The sequence below is a fragment of the Scomber japonicus genome, chromosome 9 (genome assembly GCF_027409825.1).
Source record: "Scomber japonicus isolate fScoJap1 chromosome 9, fScoJap1.pri, whole genome shotgun sequence".
In the NCBI taxonomy this organism is placed as follows: Eukaryota; Metazoa; Chordata; class Actinopteri; order Scombriformes; family Scombridae; genus Scomber; species Scomber japonicus.
In genome coordinates, this window is record NC_070586.1 from 10,607,310 (window position 1) to 10,625,303 (window position 17,994).

At 39.0% G+C, this 17,994-nt stretch overlaps 3 protein-coding genes across 4 annotated transcripts; 2 read left to right on the forward strand and 1 right to left on the reverse strand.

Moving 5' to 3' along the window:
• The first annotated feature begins 222 nt into the window (after positions 1–222).
• Positions 223–1,780, forward strand: LOC128364857 (nuclear factor 7, brain-like). Its single transcript, XM_053325479.1, has 2 exons — positions 223–1,661; positions 1,768–1,780. Exons 1-2 carry the CDS (start codon positions 223–225, stop codon positions 1,778–1,780), a joined length of 1,452 nt encoding a protein of 483 aa, XP_053181454.1.
• A 1,770-nt stretch (positions 1,781–3,550) lies between these two features.
• Positions 3,551–6,148, reverse strand: LOC128364547 (UDP-glucuronosyltransferase 2A1-like). The gene is made up of 2 exons (XM_053325096.1): positions 6,058–6,148; positions 3,551–5,445 (listed from the first exon to the last, which is right to left on the reverse strand). The coding sequence occupies exon 2, from the start codon at positions 5,430–5,432 to the stop codon at positions 3,849–3,851; it is 1,584 nt and encodes a 527-aa protein (XP_053181071.1). The 5' UTR covers positions 5,433–5,445; positions 6,058–6,148; the 3' UTR covers positions 3,551–3,848.
• Positions 6,149–7,045: 897 nt separating this feature from the next.
• Positions 7,046–17,524, forward strand: LOC128364544 (uncharacterized). 2 transcript variants are annotated; one of them, XM_053325091.1, is made up of 11 exons: positions 7,046–7,122; positions 8,666–9,407; positions 9,718–9,797; positions 11,167–11,247; positions 11,370–11,429; positions 11,542–11,631; positions 12,069–12,173; positions 12,825–14,748; positions 15,610–15,774; positions 16,315–16,479; positions 16,664–17,524. In XM_053325091.1, the coding sequence occupies exons 2-11, from the start codon at positions 8,705–8,707 to the stop codon at positions 16,957–16,959; spliced, it is 3,669 nt and encodes a 1,222-aa protein (XP_053181066.1). In that variant the 5' UTR covers positions 7,046–7,122; positions 8,666–8,704; the 3' UTR covers positions 16,960–17,524. The 2 variants fall into 2 exon arrangements, with proteins under 2 accessions (XP_053181066.1, XP_053181067.1); XM_053325092.1 differs by lacking the exon at positions 15,610–15,774.
• The last annotated feature ends 470 nt before the right edge of the window (positions 17,525–17,994 follow it).

A 17,994-nucleotide genomic window follows, 5' to 3' on the forward strand; every position in this document is an offset into this window, starting at 1 on the left:
TTAGGACACATCTTCTTCTATCTGTTGGTAATAAAAGCAGAAAGCAGCTTTTATTATCGTTAATGATTAACCAATAAAAGAGGAGGTTGAAGCTGAATGATGATTCTGACATTACAACACCATTACAGGGTTAGGATCTCTATCTGAGTGCTCACTTAAAGGACTGCTGGAAACTAAAAATCAGTGAGTCTTTCTTTGAAAACAATTTGGAAAACAGAGAAAATGGCTGAGAAAGACGATTCTCTCGAGAGTTTCCTGAGCTGCATTGTGTGTTTTGAGACTTTCAGAGATCCTGTGTCTCTAACCTGCAACCACAGATTTTGTTCAAACTGTCTGAAAACATTCTGGGAAAAAGCTAAAAATAAAACCTGTCCCACTTGTAAAAGGAAATGCTCCAAAGAAGAACCTCGAGTGGATTTTGCACTGAAGGAACTAGCTGACTCATTTGCTGGGAGACAGGAAGCTGGATCATCTAAAACAGAAAAAAGAGAAAAGAAGGTGGAGGTAGTGTGTAGCAAACATCAAGAAGAGCCTAAATTGTTCTGTAAAGATGAACAGAGAACTGTGTGTACCGTCTGTGAGTTTTCTCTCCATCATGGTCACAATGTGGTTCCTGTAGAACAAGCAATCAGTGACCTGAAGGACCAGCTGAGATCTGACATAAAGTCTCTACGGGACAAGAAGAACAAATACAAACAAGTGGAAGAAACATACAATGAAATGATTGAACACTCCAAGAAGCAGCTGTTGTCCACAGAGAAGCAGATCAGAGCAGAGTTCAACAAGCTCCACCAGTTCCTGAAAGAGGAAGAGGAGTCCAGACTGGCAGCTCTAAAGGAGGAAGAGGAGCAGAAGGGGAAGACTATGAGCAGAGAGATGAAGAGGATTCAGGAGCAGATCTCCTCTCTGTCAGACAGTATCTCTGCTGTTGAAGAAGACCTGCAGAAACACAAAGTGTCATTCCTCAGCAGTTATAAACCCACTCAGACCAGAGCCAGAGCCCAGTGCTCACTGTCAGATCCACAGCTGGTCTCAGGAGTGCTGATAGATGAGGCCAAACACCTGGGCAACCTGTCCTTCGGAGTCTGGGAGAAGATGAAGGAGAAGGTCCACTTCACTCCTGTCATTCTTGACCCAAACACTGCCAGTGGATGGCTTTATCTGTCTGATGATCTGACCAGTGTGAGAGATGAAGACACACATCAGCAGCTCCCTGATAATCCAGAGAGAAACACTTATTATATCACTGTTCTGGGCTCTGAGGGCTTCAGCTCAGGGAAACACAACTGGGAGGTGGAGGTGGGAGACCATCCTAGCTGGCTTGTGGGTTTGGCTAAAGAGACAGCTGACAGGAAGGGAGATGTAGATGCTACACCAGAATATGGATTCTGGTGTTTATTGAATCGCAGCGGAAAATTCACTAATGGTCTTGGTGAGACTGTCACAGAGAAGAAGATTCTCCAGAGGATCAGAGTCCAGCTGGACTATAATGGGGGGGAGGTGTCCTTCTATGATCTTAAAGATGAGACTCACATCTACACTTACAGAGAAACTTTTACTGAGAAACTCTTCCCTTATTTCAGTGTTGGACGAGCTGGTGGTGCTAAAACCACTGATATCAAAATCTGTCAAACTGAGATTTCACTGCCATGTCCAGGAAGGTTTGTGTTATCAACATTTTAGTTTTATTTAGTTATTTATTATTATTTATTTTGTCTGAATCAGATTTGATTTGGTGTTGAAGGACTGATTTTTTTTCTCCGACAGATGTGAACAATAATTGTTTTCAATGTGTATGTAGATCACATTATCAATGTAAATAACATTGATAATCAGAAAAAACATCAGCACTGTATTACATCATCTGAAGTTGAACTTTCATAAATCAGAGCTGCTTTTATTATAACTTTTAAACCTGGTTCGTAGCATCGTGGTTTTATTCAGGCCACAATTTAATGTAGATATAATATACAATGTAATAGAGACTTTTTAAACTTTCATTGTTTCACTTAGACTTACTTATTTCAGATTTGTTTTGATATCAATCTCAGTTGTTCTGTGTTCAAAACTCATTCAGGCTTTGACTGATTATTTCTGCTTCTTGTTTTTATGTCAAATCATACACACCTTTGTTCTCATCTGAATTTTGACTTTGAGACGTTTTTTTTCTTTTTTCTTTAGAATAAATGTATTAAAGATGGTGACTCCTGCTTTTGATATTATGCTGACTTTGTAATGAATTTCAACAGAATATTTACTGATGTTGTTAAATACTCTAAATAAATACTTGATCTGATGCTTTATTGGCTTTAAAAAAAGATGAAATCACAAGAAAATATGACTACAAAATGCTGAAACTGTATCACATCATCAGGCCACAAACTTTACAAATCAAAGCTGTTAATTATCCTGGTTATCAGCGTCTTGTTTTTAGTCAAACAACATTGTATAGTAGTATATATCCACTGTACTGAATGCTTTGATTGTTTCAGTTTTGTGACAGTTTCAGTCATCAGAGTTAGATTTGTATATTCTTGAGTCTTTTGATGAGTTATTTCTGTTGTGAATGTGTTGTTTTATTCTTTGGAAACAAGTGTTTTACTATAGTTTTAATTTAATTCAGTGTTTAATTCTGACAGAGCTTCTGCAGACTGTGTGTGTCATTTTGGTGGTGTATACATGGATTGATAAATTGTAATGTTGAGATGATCAGTGTAAAATAAACACCAGTACAATTGTGTTGAATCAACTCTATTTAATAAAATGTACATTTGATGGATGCTGCTTGTCATGATGTGCATTGAATCACCAGCAGTTTTTATTTCAAATGTATGTTAGTCAGAAAAAGAGATACAGGTTATTTCAGTCTCTTTACATGCATCTATCAAATAGTAATGTGACTTTTCAAAAGGTAAAAGCTTTCAACACGTCCAGTTTTTGCTAAATACAACCCACCTCAGTTTCTTTTTTTGAAAACATCAAATTTCTCACTGAATTTTTTTCAACTTCAGTTTTCAGACCACAGTCTCATGATCTTTGTGTTTCATCTTCAACATTTATGTACAGTCCTAACTTATTTAATTCATATTTTCTTTTATATGACAAATTAACTAACTGTAGAAACCTGAAACAACCTCATACCACCCTGATGAAAAAAAGCCAAAACATGTGGGTAATAAATTTGATGTAGTCGTGTTAATTCTCACACTGGTCTGTACTTCGCTGTGTGTGATCTCAGAATAAGAAATGTGAATCAGACGAAGAGATGGATAAACTTTTCCCTCCTATGAATTGACTGAATTACTGAATGCTCCAAGGGACAATTTAATATTACAGTTTGTATTTTGTAATTTAAATTTCAAAAGAAACAAAACACATATTAAACATAGCAGTCTGTTATAGACACACTCATTAAGAGAAGACGTACTCAGGGTTTGTGTAGAAAGAGCTGTAGTGATGAGACTCTAAAATTGTTCTGTTCTTAAGATTTGATGAACATGTTTAGTCAGTCAGCACTGAAGGTTACATACATAACAGCATGGATACTTTGTTGTTCCTGTTGCAGCCACGAGATGGACACAAAGTGCACATTTTGTTCAAAGCCTGGTCATCTTGAACACTCAATATTATTGTTTGATCAATAGTACCAACTCTGTACCAAAATCCTGAATAGAAAAAGTCAGTTCTGTGGCTCTTGATTATTTGTTTCATAAAGCATGAATATTAAAATCATTGCAGAAAGAAAAATCAATGTACAAATTGGATTATATATATGTTTTTTTCACACTCTATTCTGCTGTACTATCATTTAAACTCAGTTATCCAAGTTACAGATTAGTTCTACTAGATTATTTTGGGTTGTTTTTTTTCCCACCAAACACTTTACACCACAAACATTTCACTGTTAAAATGCAAATCAGTGACATCAGCGTAACTGACGTTAGCAACAGTGTGATTACATCTATGCAGTGGTACTGAATCCAGGACATCTTGTAGGAGTTGGCCTTTAAGTGCGGAGCTCCCTTGTGTCTCATGACAAACTCGATCCAGAACATGGCTCGGTCCAGAGGCTTCATGGGCTGGTCTCTGTGCAGCCTGGAGAGCTCCTGAATGTTCTTCCTGTAGGATGGCTCATAGAGCACCACCTTCAACACCTCCAGGAAGTTGTCTTTGTTCAAAGTGCCGATGTCCAGCACTTTGGCAACACCCTTCGCTCTCATTCTGAACAAGTTATCATCCTGGTCAAACATCAGAGGAAGGCCAACGATGGGAACTCCATGGTAGATGGCCTCTTGAAGTCCGTTGGTGCCTCCATGGGCCACAAACAATCTTGTCTTTGGGTGTCCTAAGAGGTCATTTTGGGGCAGCCAGTCCACCAGCAAGGTGTTGTTTCCCAGGGTGGACGGTCTCTTCCCAGTATGCCTCCAGATGACTTTCTGAGGTAATTGTGCAAAAGCAGCAGCCACATGTTCTGCTATATCCTCAGGGAGATTCCCCACCAAGGTCCCCAAGCTCATAATAATGACACCATGCTCCGCAGAGCTCTGGACAAATCCCTCCAGATCTTGAGGAAGCACTTTGGAGGGTTTACACTGAAACCCACCCATGTAAACAATGTTGGGCATGGTGGGACGAGGGAACTCAAAGGTGAAGTCAGTTCTCATCAGCCAAATATCTGCTGCCTGAACGAGCTCATCATAGTGGACGTCAGGACCGAAGTGACGGTGGACAAATGGTGTGTAGTGAGAATCTTTTATCATATTGCGGTTATTAAGTACCATTAATGAGAAAAAAACATTTTTCACCCTTTGCCAAAAACTCATCTTATCAGTCAGTTCACTGCCTGCTATGGGAACATATGAGAGAGGTGAGGGGGCAACTGTGTGATGCCCATCTTCCATGATTGTCCATCGTACATTGAAGACCAGAGGCAGACCCAACCGATGGGCCAGAAGAACCCCTCCGCCGAAGCAAGGGTCAGTCAGAAGAACATCATATTTGGCCTCTTGGAAGAACTGCATCAGTTTAGCATCCTCAAAAAGCTTTTGCATTTGATCAACCACAGCTTTGTGACCATGATCTATAACCTTCATGAACTCATCTCCAGCTTTGAAGTAAGCTAAAGCTGAAATGTGGAACTCACGTCGGAGCTGTATCATTTTTGTTGTGAAATTATTCATTTCGTTCACTTCAAATCCAGGAACAACATCGAGGGTGATTGACTGGTACTGATGGGACTCTGCTTTGATGTACCCGCTGGTTTTGGGTATGATCACTGTGATGTTGTGACCTCTGGAGTGGAGCTCTTGGATGAGGACCTTCATGTTGACCCAGTGGCTTCCATCCACAGGGAAAACAAGGACTTTCCCTCCATCTGCACTGAGAAGAGAGCAGAGCAGTGCAGCCATTGTCACCAGTCTGAAGTGGATCATCTTTGAGGTGAAGCTGGAGGCATAAAAACAAAGAAGAGGTTCAACTTTAACGGGTTGACTACACATGTAAAACTGTGATCAGAAAGGTATCATGTTCACTGCAGACTGTCTAATATTTGTTTTCTGATCCAACAGAATTTGGATTTCATTGTTAAAACACTTGAACATATCATTTGAGAAAACAGAGTTGAAGACAGTTGAAATGTTTGGCTCTTTAACATTTTGAAATCTTCCAGCAGTTTCATGCTGTTGTTTTAAACAACAGAATAAAATCAGTCACATCAGATGTAGTGGGCTGGCAACAGGGTTCACAATTTCTTGTAACTATTTACTCAAAAAATTACATTTTATGGTACTGACTTATCTGACATGTTTGCTCCACTACTCTGAAATGAAACGAATCCACACTCATATGCACACATTCTTCACAACTCTTCTATCTATTCTGCAGAGACGAAGAAGTAAAACATCAATGTGTGTTTCTGTACATGTTGGGATATCTGCAGTCTGAAGGGCTGAAGGTTGAACACTTATCAACAAGCTCAGTTTGCACCTTGTTGTTAAATGTCACTCAGGTTGCATCACAACGTTTTGATTCAATGACAATAACTCATGTTTTACTCACAGTTGGAAGATGTTGTACAGCAGATTAAGAATCTCTTTGTCTCTGAATCAGCAACAGATCGACACTTTTCATAGTTATGTTGACTGAAAAGTTTTATGATGAGTGTTGTGCAATTTGTTCAAAGTTCATTGTTCAGAGGTGCCTTTCTCTCTGAACAGACTCATAAAAGAGATTACTGTCACTGTAGATTTTATATTTCAGAGCATTTATTGAAACAAACGACCAAACAGAGAAATGTTACTGAGAGTTTGAAGAACATTTCCTGATGGTTGTAAGATATATGCTGCCATGTTGGAGGAATTACAACAAAACCAGTGAGCTCAAAGACTGTCATATTGACACTTCTTGTTTCTCTGTTATAGATATATCATAATCCTGTAGTGTGTGATTATAAACTTTACAGATATTTTACTATTAAACGAGTTTAGTCTGAGCCTTCCTGACTCTTATTGTGTGTTTTTGTATTTATATGTCATTTGATGTCATTTTAAGACACTGACTGAACATTTATGACTTCTCCTTATTCTTTGAATAAAAGATTGAACATTATGTGTGGCTGAATAAAAGATAACAAGTGGAAGCAAGAAATATGATGAATTAAACTTTGCAATCAATCATTTTATGCATTTTTTATATAATATTAGAAAATTCAAATGGGGAGTTAATTAATAATTTGGACTGGCCTATACATTCAGTAAATGCCAAATATTTAATGAGACTTCATTCAGTCATAATAAACACAATTATACAGATTTTTAGTTGTGCTGAAGATGATCAGTTTACTGAGATAACCTCTGACTCCACCCTGAGGCTGAGGTTTACAGCTCAGTGGTATTTTGTTAGCATTTTGTTGGGGCGATGGGGGCAGGTGGGGCTTGAGAATGCCCCCTTGTCCAAAGTGAGGAATGACAGAAAAAGTTTGACAACCACTGCCCAAACCCCTCGTGGTGAGGTTTACTGATGGCGCTCTTATTTTGAAAATCTCCCAGCGGAAGTTTTATTTTGGCATCCAGGGGGCGGGGCCGAGACGTAAACAACGACTGCTGTTTCCGGTGATGTTTGCAGGTATGCTGCTCGTGTTCAAACATTTTTATTATTATTTTTTACTGAAAATGATTATTATTATTGCTCAGCTAGATTTAAGCTCAGCTGCAGTTTGTTCTGCAGCTTTGTCTGATTTTCAGCCTGGTCATTCAGGGGTCGCTGTTCCTCCTACGAGTTTTATTCCCAAATGTTGCAGCCGAGCAGGCTAAAAGCTAACAGCTAAACAATGTAGAAAACGGGACACCACATTGTTCATCCACGTTTTTATTAATGTGCACAAACATACAGTAACGAAGCTGCAGCTGCCCATTCACTGCTGTCAGTATAAATGTAAACAGGGGTTTTTTCCAGCCCAAAATCAGGCGAGGGAGGTACTTCATAGTTATAAAAAACATCTGAGTGCGTGTATGTGGGCCTTCTTCTGGCTGTTTATTGTGGTCTTAAACTGATCCTTTAGGTTATATATAAACGATAGATAGATAGACAGGTTGATATACATATACATATAGGTATAATATGTCAATAGAATAACACAAATGTTCATAAATCCTTTTCTTCATGTTACCTGTGTTGAGCTAAATATTATTTTGAGTTTATGTTTAAGGTTCAGATTCAGACTTCTTCTTTATTGATCCCAAAGAGGGCAGTTCATTTGCAGCTTACCCCATCCTCAGTCGCACAAACAACAGCCAATGAGTATGTTAATATGTTCAAATCACAGATCAACAAACAAACAGAGGGCAGTGAGGACATAAAAGATAAAGATACTAAAGTTAAATAAATAAATAAATTGCAAGAAAATAAGTAAAGAGACATTTGTTCTCTGTTGTCAATGAAGGTACAGTCTTTTAAATAAATTAAAAAATACAATTTAAAATGACTGCTCTCAGAGTTTAGTAACCTGATAGCAGAAGAAATGAAAGATTTAGAGCAAGGGTGTCCAAACTATTCCATAAATGTTCTTTTGGCTGCAGGTTTTTTATTCCAGCCAAGCAGGACAACACCAGGTTTGACTCATTTTATCATCTGGTATCATCTGGAGCTCTTCAGACAGTAGATTGGTTGAATAGTCTGTGGTCTTGATTTGGTCAGAACAAAAACCTACAGACACACGGCCCTTTATGAAATAATTTAGACATGCCTGATTTAGAGTATCTATTAGTTCTCCTTGAGGGGTACATGATAGCGGCGGCCTGAAGGCATTGCCGTAAACTCACAAGATAAAATGTGATCAGGTTGGCTGATTAAATGTTAAGGCTTGATTCAGGATATGTGTTACCGATATAGTTGTCATTTTATTATCATTATATTATGCTACGTGTCTATTGCTTTTTAATTTTCAACGTGTCTGCCTGTATTTCCCTTTGAGGCTGAATCCTATCACTTTTCTGTATTACCTGTGTCATGTTCTCTAATGTATCCTGAACTGCACTATTACCTTTTAACTAAATCAGAGACCTGCTTTGAATGATAGGTCTTTAAACTTAAAGAGAAATGCAACTGCACTGCATCCTGATGACAAATTGTGTGTGTCATGTTGCTTTGCTCTTTCCCCATCTCTTAGGACATAAAAGACTCCAAAAGACCCTGATGGTTATGGAGGATGATGGACAACCCGACAGCAAATAAGAGCCACATACCTTGTCAGTCATGGGCGGACCAGAATGGCTGGCCCACAGCTTCAACCCAAGGGCCAGTCCTCAACCCTCTGTCCAGTGCTCAACATCTCAGCCTGGGCTCGTCTTCTGACCAGAGACCCCCCTACGACCACCTGCAGGCATCTAACCAGAGCTGCATGAGCGACCTCAGCACCTTATCATCCAGAAGCAACAGTCATCACACTGCCCAGTACACAGCCTCTCACATCAGTAGCAATTTGTCGTCCACCTCACTGTTTGCCAACTCCACCATACCAAGTGTATCTCAGATTATATCTTGTGGTCAGCAAAATCCTCACAGTTCATCAATGCTACCTGCTGCTAACCAAGGAAAAAATATCCCCCCACCTTCTCTTCCACAAACAAACCAAGGATCTCAGACTTGTAGGCCCCAACATCTAGCGCTCATCTCACCCCACGACCCTTACAAAACCTCTTTTCAACCTCCATTAACCAATCAGGGGCTTCAAGATATACCTATTGGCCTACCATCATGTGGACAAGATTTAAGCCAAGGATCACAGAGGACATCTCAGCCTACTTTTGGAGGAGTAAATGTGGATGCTGGTGTTGCAGGATACACTCACAGCCATGCCTCATCTACTTCTCAGGAGCAGCCTCAGTGGACACCTTCATCACACTGCAAGGGTAAGGCAAGGCAAGTTTATTTATAGCACGTTTCAGCAACAAGGTAAAGTTTTTTTTGCATGAGAGTGCAGAATAAACATACTATAAAAAGGACATTTGAATAAAATTAAAACAGAAAAACAAAGAAAGCTACCAGTCCCATCCTTTAAACAATTGGAAGATGTTGGGACAGGTGACAAAAAAAGTTGTCAGAGAAACAGCAAACCCCTGTCATCCAAAAAGAAGAATAAAACATTTGAACACTCTACAGATGTCAATATTACTGCGAGCTAACTTCTTACATTGTCCAACTTACTTGTCTTTTCCTCAGGAGCTGAAAACAAGCCTGTCCCTGATGCAGCTTCTCATCCTAACAAAGAACTATCACAAAAGAGGAACATTGTCCCACCGGTGAGGAAATTAACAACACCATAATATATTACAGAAGACAGCTTTTTTGATTGGTAGATTATTTCTGCACAAATATACTGTAAGTGAGGTTACTTGAATTTTTTATGTATTTAATGTAGGGCTGGACAATACGGACAAAATCAAATTATCAAATAATTTTTAGTATAAGTATTATATTGCAACAATATTGTATGTATGACTGTTGGTGATAAATAATCATCAGTAATGTGGGTATAATGACTAAGTGGGTAAAGACAAAAATAGACCTAGAATAGTCTGGTTCAGAAAATTGGATTATTTGCATTATATCGCATCGCTTTATTGTAATGCAGCCTTTAAAACGGAAAAATCTCAAATATCCAGTCTCATATCTCAATATTGATGATACTTTTGATATTTTGTTCCACCCTACTTTAATGAAATTTTATCTAAATATTGTTTCTAGAAAGGTTGAATGTACTTACTCTAACTTCAGTAGGACAAAAGCATCTAGCCAATGAATCTAATAAAATGTTCTGTTTCCAGTGGAGTCATCGAGTCTGACATACACCTTAACAAAAGTTACGATATTGTAACCCTACAACACACACTGTAACCCTTCTATAAGCACAGGCAGAGCCCTCTACTGGGCTTTGTAGTACACTCCTCCAATAACAGGCATGCAATCGCCCACTGTAATTTGCATGTAAGTAGCCGGCCAATCAAGATGCACCAACTGCTTCGGTGTGTCTTACACAGTCTAACAGGCGTCATCTTGCTGCATAATAAAACCACGTCAGTGAACAATGTCAGACTGGCAGGATCCACAGGTAGAGGCCCCCTCCCGTGTAGAGCCAGGTAGAACCAGATGAGCCGGGCAGTAAGAGTTACAGATACAGATAGATCCGAGGTAATTGGTTTTGCCCATTGATGAAGCTGCTGGGACAGTCTCGACAGAGGTGTACACCTGCAGCAGTGGTGGAGGACCGGATGAAGTCGGGGACTCATCCTTGCAGCCGAGAGCAATCTCAAGCTCTATAAAATTGTCCCACTGTTGAGGTGAAGTAAGTCCTTGACAGTACATGCAGGCAGTGGCTGCATCACGCCACACTGCATGGTATTGTCCGAGGCACCCGAAGCAGTGATGAAACGAGCACAAAGGGCTAAAATGAGCTTGGGGGGTCTCCATCTGTGGAGAAGTCTAATCAGTAAGCTGATTTTGCTATTGTTGAAATGAGAAGGATGAGAGCATAACTACACATTTCAGTGGGAGGTTGCATGCTTGTGACTGGAGGAGAGATTACCCATTGAGTCCAGTAGAGGGCGGAGCTGGTGTGAGATACAGCGTTATACCTTTTTTTAATTCATGTTTTAAAAAATCTGCTTTCAGGCCAGCAATGAGAGGAATCGTTCAATAGTTTTACATCAGCGTGCAGTACTACTCAAACAACTGGCAGAGTTGGATGAACTTGTAAGTGTGTAAAATGATTAACTGACAACCAATTCCACTTTAAAATGATGAAATAATAGTATAAAACAATATAATTCAACACTATCACTCCTTGATAACTTCACTTTGTATCCCCCATGAAGCTGGAATCATTACCTGCAGATGACAGGAGTGGTAGGCAGTCTCAAAACAGAGCTATCCGGGTAGGTTACGTTGTTTTTTTTTAACTGATGTGTTTTCATTTACAATGAAGGATAACAATTCATATTTAAAATGTAAAAACATGTAACACATACTGTTTTTCTCCACTTTTAGTCTCCTCCGTTAATGGATGATTCATCTCAGTGTGAACAAACAAAGATCAGTGATCAACAGCAAGTTCGGTTATCAGCTGCAAAGTCAAAGGTAGTAATGCATCAAAATATTAAAGCAGCTATAATCAATATATTTTTTATAATAACAATGTATTCCATAAAAATGTGTAATGTCAGAGGCATAGCTTGTAGTGATGACCCTTAGGAGAACTGTCACCCAACTCTGCAGTTCCCCTCAGCTGTAGGTGCTTTTGTGTTGCTGAGTGCTTAATTTTTCTGCCCTTTGAACTTCTGGAGTTGAAAAGTGTTATATTTATAAAGGCCTGATGTCATTTGTGTTTCCCCCAATGGTCAGTGATGATGATAAACCAATATTGTGTTAACAACTTGTCTCTGCTGCCCCCAAGTGACCAAATAATGTTACTGCAGGTTTAACTATGCTATACACATTTGACATTTTTATGTGATTAATAAGTGGTAGTCATAGTTTTCTTGTCTTCTTTTTCTTTTGTTTGTATTGTTTTTTAGATACAGTCACAGCTTTTAGCAAATTGTTCATCCCCTGCATCCTATGAAGAACAAAATCAGACCAGTGGTTCACCAGATGACCCGATGTCTGTAGCAGAATTGGAGGTAGTCACCTGTAAAAAAAAAACTGTGTTTAATCCTTTTTTTGATGTTTAACAAGGAGTACATGTTCGACCTGGTTATTTAGTATTAGTTTTAAGTTGTTCATCATTTCATGACTGTGTTAATTCATATGATTTATTACAACATGGCCAAAGTGTGTTTGGGTATTTAGTTCATAAAACAGTTCTTAAAAAAGTATTTTCATTAATCTCAGTTTGGTCTCAGACTAGTTAGTCTCAAACAATATGTACAGTACAGTTTTCAGGTATCACAGTGCAAGTGTAAAAATGAAAAAGCAAATTATGTTGCACGTTTCTAAATTTACTTTACTTACATTTTCCTAGATAATTCACACTTGTTCTATGATGCATTAGTAATGGAAAATACATATATATAAAATTTATGATATACTGAATATATTCCACTGTATTGAAGTAAAATGAATTAAATCTCTAAATACACTTGAATCTGAATCTCTGCTTCTACCAGAATAAAAAAACATTACTGAATAAGTATTCATTTGATTTGAATCAAATAAGGATTCATTGTACATCTTCTCAAACTTTTCCGTAGTAAGTAGTTTATTTTCTACAGTTACAGACTGATAGTGTCCTGATAGTAACCTTTCCAATACAACTGTTTCCTCTTTTCTAGAAAACAGAAAATGTGGAGCCAGGTGATAGTGATCCTAATGCCTCAGCAGAGACTGATGAAAGTGATCCTGATTACTCACCCAACAGTGAGGGTGACTTCTCTGACCTCTTATCAGACACCGACGATGGCTTTTCAGATGAATCCAGTGATAGCGGTCCCTCAACCCCAAAGGAAGAAGAAACACCTCACCTGAAGTGTCCTCTTCCACAGAAAAGGAGGGATAAATCAGCAGGTTCTTTGTTAAAGGAGAAAAGTGTCATTCCTCTAAAAAAGATGCGTACAACTAATCAGAAGAAGTCCTCAACTGCAGTGTCGCGAACTTCAAATTCAAAAGCGCAACGTGTTTATGATAAGAGGAATTATTGTGTGTTTTGCTTAAAGCCAATGGTCAAAATTGCAAGACATCTTGAGTCAGTCCACAGCGACAAAGAAGAAGTTGCAGCTGCATTTCAGCACCCCAAAAATTCCAGAGAAAGGCAAAAAATATGGAATAGATTAAAAAATCAAGGAAACTTTGCTCATAATAGAAATGTTTTGAAAACAGGGAAGGGACAGGTTGTTGTCCGAAGAACAGCAAATCAACCTGGAAAAGGACTGAAAGACTTTCTTCACTGTCTTTACTGCCGTGGTCTTTATTTAAAGAAAACCTTATATAGACACCTCAGGTTGTGCCCAGAGAAAGTGAGGAATGACAGTGAATCACAGATTGGAAGAAAGCGTATTGCATCACGCTGTGTGCTTGAAACTATCGGAGATCTTGGCGTAAGTGATGGTTTCAGAGAACTTCTGTCCCAGATGACATATAATGACGTGACACAAGCTGTCATGGATGACAAGATTATCTTGCAGTTTGGTGAACAAATGTTTGATCAGCAAGGATCAAATGCGAAGAGGCATGATTACATACGACAAAACCTTCGTCAGATAGGAAGACTTGTACTGGAAGCTCAAAAAATAACCCCCCTAAAGAAGGTGGAGGACTTCTTTCTCCCTTCAAGCTTCTCACATGTTGTGTCAGCAGTCAACGTCTTGGCAGGTTACGATCCAGAAAAGAAAACATACAGTACTCCGTCACTTGCCATCAAGCTTGGCTACCATCTACAGAAGTGTTGTAGTATTGTTGAAAGGAATGCCATGCAGAGTGGAGACACGAGACTGGTAGAATCTGCACAAAACTTCCTCTCAGTATACCAGAAAAAATGGAATACACTAGTTTCTTCAGGAGCATTATCGGCACTCAGGGAAACAAAACTGACGACAGAAAAGAAGGTTCCGTTTTCTCAAGATGTGAAGCGCCTCAATTTCCACATGGAGAACGTTCATCTTCTTGCTGAGAAAAAACTCACAGAGTGCCCTTCAACAGAAAACTACGCTGCTCTGACCAAGGTAGTACTTGCTCGAACAATAATTTTCAACAGGAGACGAGCCCGTGAAGTTTCAGCCGTGCCACTAACAGCTTTTATGTCAAGGAAAAAGTCAAACCTGCCTGATAACTTTGACGTATCTGTCTCTGAATTGGAAAGAACCATGTGTGGGTTCTTCACTAGAATTGACATTCAAGGGAGGTGCGGCAAAATGGTCCCTGTTTTGTTAAAACCTTCATTTGTGTCAGCATTGGAGCTTCTTGTGAGTGTTCGTGAAACATGTGGAGTGCCCAGTAAGAATCTCTTCCTATTTGGCCGACCCAGGTCATTGTCTGCCTACAACGGCTCTGACTGCATCCAAAAATACGTCAGAGAGTGCGGTGCTAAAGACCCTGAAGCGCTGAAATCGACAAAGATACAAAAGCATTATGCAACAATGCTGCAGCTGATCAATCTGGACGAGAATGAAGCCGACCAAATATTAGGCCCTATTAATCAAGTCCGAACACTACGACAGAATTGCGGTATGCAGATGGATGATGTCCAAATGGACTCCGAAGGTAAGAATTTTTCTGTTTAATGCCAAAATTACAGTGAATTACAAAATTTAGGAATAAATGCAGGGTTTAGAAATATCACTGCAAATCCTGTGTATTATATATGATCTATTTCCCAACATTACCGGTGATAAAGTCCTAGCACCTACTGCCTCTTCAGGAAGTCACATGACAAAAAGCATTTGTCCCACTGCTTATCCCTCACATACAGGACAAGCGATAGTTTTGTGTGTAACAGCTGACTGTATGTTTTTATTTATTTTCTAAGAACAATATTGAAAGCATTGTCTATAACCTACTAAAATCTTGACTAAATCAATCAGTGAAATCACTTCAAAAATAACTGAGTCATATGTGCTGGAACCTGGAATATATATAACACAAATGCTTTCATTAGCCAGTTTTGAATGAAAAAGGGTTTATTCATCAGCAGTCACAATACCATTTACACACTTTATATTTGCCATTCATCTTTTCAATTCAGTTATATTTCTTGCACCCATGTCACCCCAAATGTCTTTGTTTGTATCCCATAAGTTAGTGCTTAATCCTGGCATTGAGAAAGGGTGCATTTGTATTGTGAGACAAGTGGATAGATATTAGTGCTGCTACCTGTTAATGTAATAAGACTCAGAATCTTTGAAAATGGACAGAAGAGAGTTTGACTAGTATTTTGAGGGGCAGAAATGGAGTTTGTCATTCAAACCTTGACTCTTGACCAATGTGCTGAACCCCAAAACTGGACTGTGGTGCTTCACTATGGATCACTTTGAGTTCCGGCTTTTCAGCAGTAAAGGGTGTGTGTGAAAATGTGTGTTTAGGTAAATGATATATGTGAAATAAATGTGTTTGTCTTTCTTACAGAGAGATTACAACCTGCAAGAGGACATCAAGCTGTGTCATGGGATCAGAGTGAATTTTTTGGTGCATGCTACACTCAAGGAGATTTTTACCATGAACAAGCACATGGAGCAACGGCAGGCACCAGCATGACTGTACCACCAAAATCTGGCAACTCAGGCAAAAAAGGTAATTAATGTCAAACATCAACAGTCATTCTTTCCCTTCCACTTTGGCTGAGATGTCTTCTGTTTTCTAGACCCGACCTGTTCCCCGAGTCAGACCAGGTCTAAATAGATAGTCTAATCGAGTGATGTCGGGTCTCCTTTTACTGTCTTGGGTCTTTATGTTTATATCCAATACCTGTGTGGATCTGAACAGACAGGACTGTACACAGTATCACCTCTGATTATTTGGTATGTTACCATCAACGAGGAAGATAACGTGTGCTTTGAGTGAGAGGAGACTGTGAACTGTGAGGTGAATCAACAGTAGGAAAAAAATACTTGAAAAAGAGTAAAACAACTGGAACATCTGTTGTTTTCTCCTCTTTTATGCAAATATTTGACAAAGATGAGTAAATTTACTAAATTGCTTTGGAACAAACTTTTGGACTGTGGTGCTATGGATCACATTGAGCTCCGGCTTTTCAGCAGTAAAGGAAGAGAGTGAAAATGTGGATATAGGTAAAAAAGGTATGTGAAAAAAGTATTTTTGTCTTACTTACAGAGAGATTACAACCTGAAAGTGGACATCAACCTGCATCATGGGATCAGAGTGAACTTTCTGGTGCATGCTACGCTCAAGCTGATTTTTATCATGAACAAGCACATGGAGCAACGGCAGGCACCAGCATGACTGTACCACCAAAATCTGGCAACTCAGGCAAAAAAGGTAAAATAAGGCATTGCCCTAATATTTCCGTGTATTGATTAGATAGATATAATTAGTTCTTAATATTGTCATCTTCAAAGTTTGGCTTAAGTTTTCATACAGTTAAAAAGGTGTGTCTTTAGTTTTCCAGTGATGTCAAAAGTTGGTATAAGTTCATTCATAACTCCTTTTTGTCCCACCACAGCTTCTCAAAATCAGGGCAAACACAAATGGGAGGAGGCAGAAGTTTGTGCCGTAGAAAGACACATGATGCGTTTCATTCAAGGATACAAGGTACCTCAGAAAAATGACTGCACTCAGTGTCTTGAGGCTGAGCCAAAAGCACTGAGGACCCGTTCCTGGAAAGGTGTAAAGGACTACGTTCGAAACAGGATCACCGCTCTAAAAAGACAAAGTAGCACCTACCAAACGTTATCTACAAACAGTAACTGGCCCGGGCAAATGGAACCACAAAGGACTGGACATTTTCAGCAGCTGTAGACTCTTCCCTCTTCTACTTTACCCTCCACCTCCCTCTTGCCTCCTTTGTCTTTCATTCCTCAACAGTCTCTCTCTCTGTCTCTTATACAACATTGGGAGCGTTTCCGTCCTTAAAGATGGCCAAGAAGACATTTTTTATTTGCTGTTTTATGTTGCTGTCAGTCATTCTTACTTTGTGTGATTCTGCAGTATATACATCTCCCAGTGGTTTAGCTTCATTTTACGAAGTTGACACACATTTCATAAGAACTGACAGATAATGTGTAATACAGATGTAGCTGATGTCTGACTTTTACGTTGTTGGAGCTGACCATCTTTGACCAAATTATCTGGCGTACTGTGTTTTGTTATTCAGTTTGACTTTGTATAACAGTTTACCAACAATAAAGTGCCAACAAAAATGTCTTACTAATTTATGTCAAAAAAGGGATTGAATTACTTATATTTCACACATAAAATGGTAAACTCTTCGTTCCAGTTTCTCAGACAAAGATTAAGACTAGTCCTAAACTAAAGACAAAATTCTGTGAAAATATCCCTGTCATGGAAACTGGGCCTTTGTCCCTGTCAGGGCTGCTGTACCTTTCACCTTTCTTGTATGAATGGCAGCTGTATTCAGATGTGGAAAAAGTAGTGACAGAGGAGGTGACAGCAGCAGTCTCTTCTCAAAAATCTGATTTTCTAATACGTTTTACCTTTGCTGTGCAGAATAATGTATCTGCAAAGTTTGACACTTGATGGCTGTTTTGACATTCATCTGATGAAAGTGGATTTTTTTCTGTGGTCATTGAAACGGTTTTAATCAAAAGCCCTAATTTGTGACATCAATACTTGTTTGTAGCCAATCGTGGTCCAGTATTCAACTTCCGCAAGTGTGATGTGGGTAACTGAACCCTAACAGTGCATATACATACACTATATACACTTAAAATTAACTGGAGGCATATTGTGTCCAGCAGTTAAACTGTTGAAATTAAATATTTGTATATCTGTGGATTCCTATTCATTTTTATTAGGGAGTAGGACTAGATGCCA

Excerpts from the sequence above, each read along its gene's own strand:
- LOC128364544 (XM_053325091.1), top strand. The coding sequence starts at position 8,705 with ATGATGGACAACCCGACAGCAAATAAGAGCCACATACCTTGTCAGTCA. Across the intron at positions 14,749-15,609 it reads TGTCCAAATGGACTCCGAAG|AGAGATTACAACCTGCAAGA; the intron begins GTAAGAATTTTT and ends TCTTTCTTACAG. Across the intron at positions 16,480-16,663 it reads TGGCAACTCAGGCAAAAAAG|CTTCTCAAAATCAGGGCAAA; the intron begins GTAAAATAAGGC and ends GTCCCACCACAG.
- LOC128364547 (XM_053325096.1), bottom strand. The coding sequence starts at position 5,432 with ATGATCCACTTCAGACTGGTGACAATGGCTGCACTGCTCTGCTCTCTT.
- LOC128364857 (XM_053325479.1), top strand. The coding sequence starts at position 223 with ATGGCTGAGAAAGACGATTCTCTCGAGAGTTTCCTGAGCTGCATTGTG.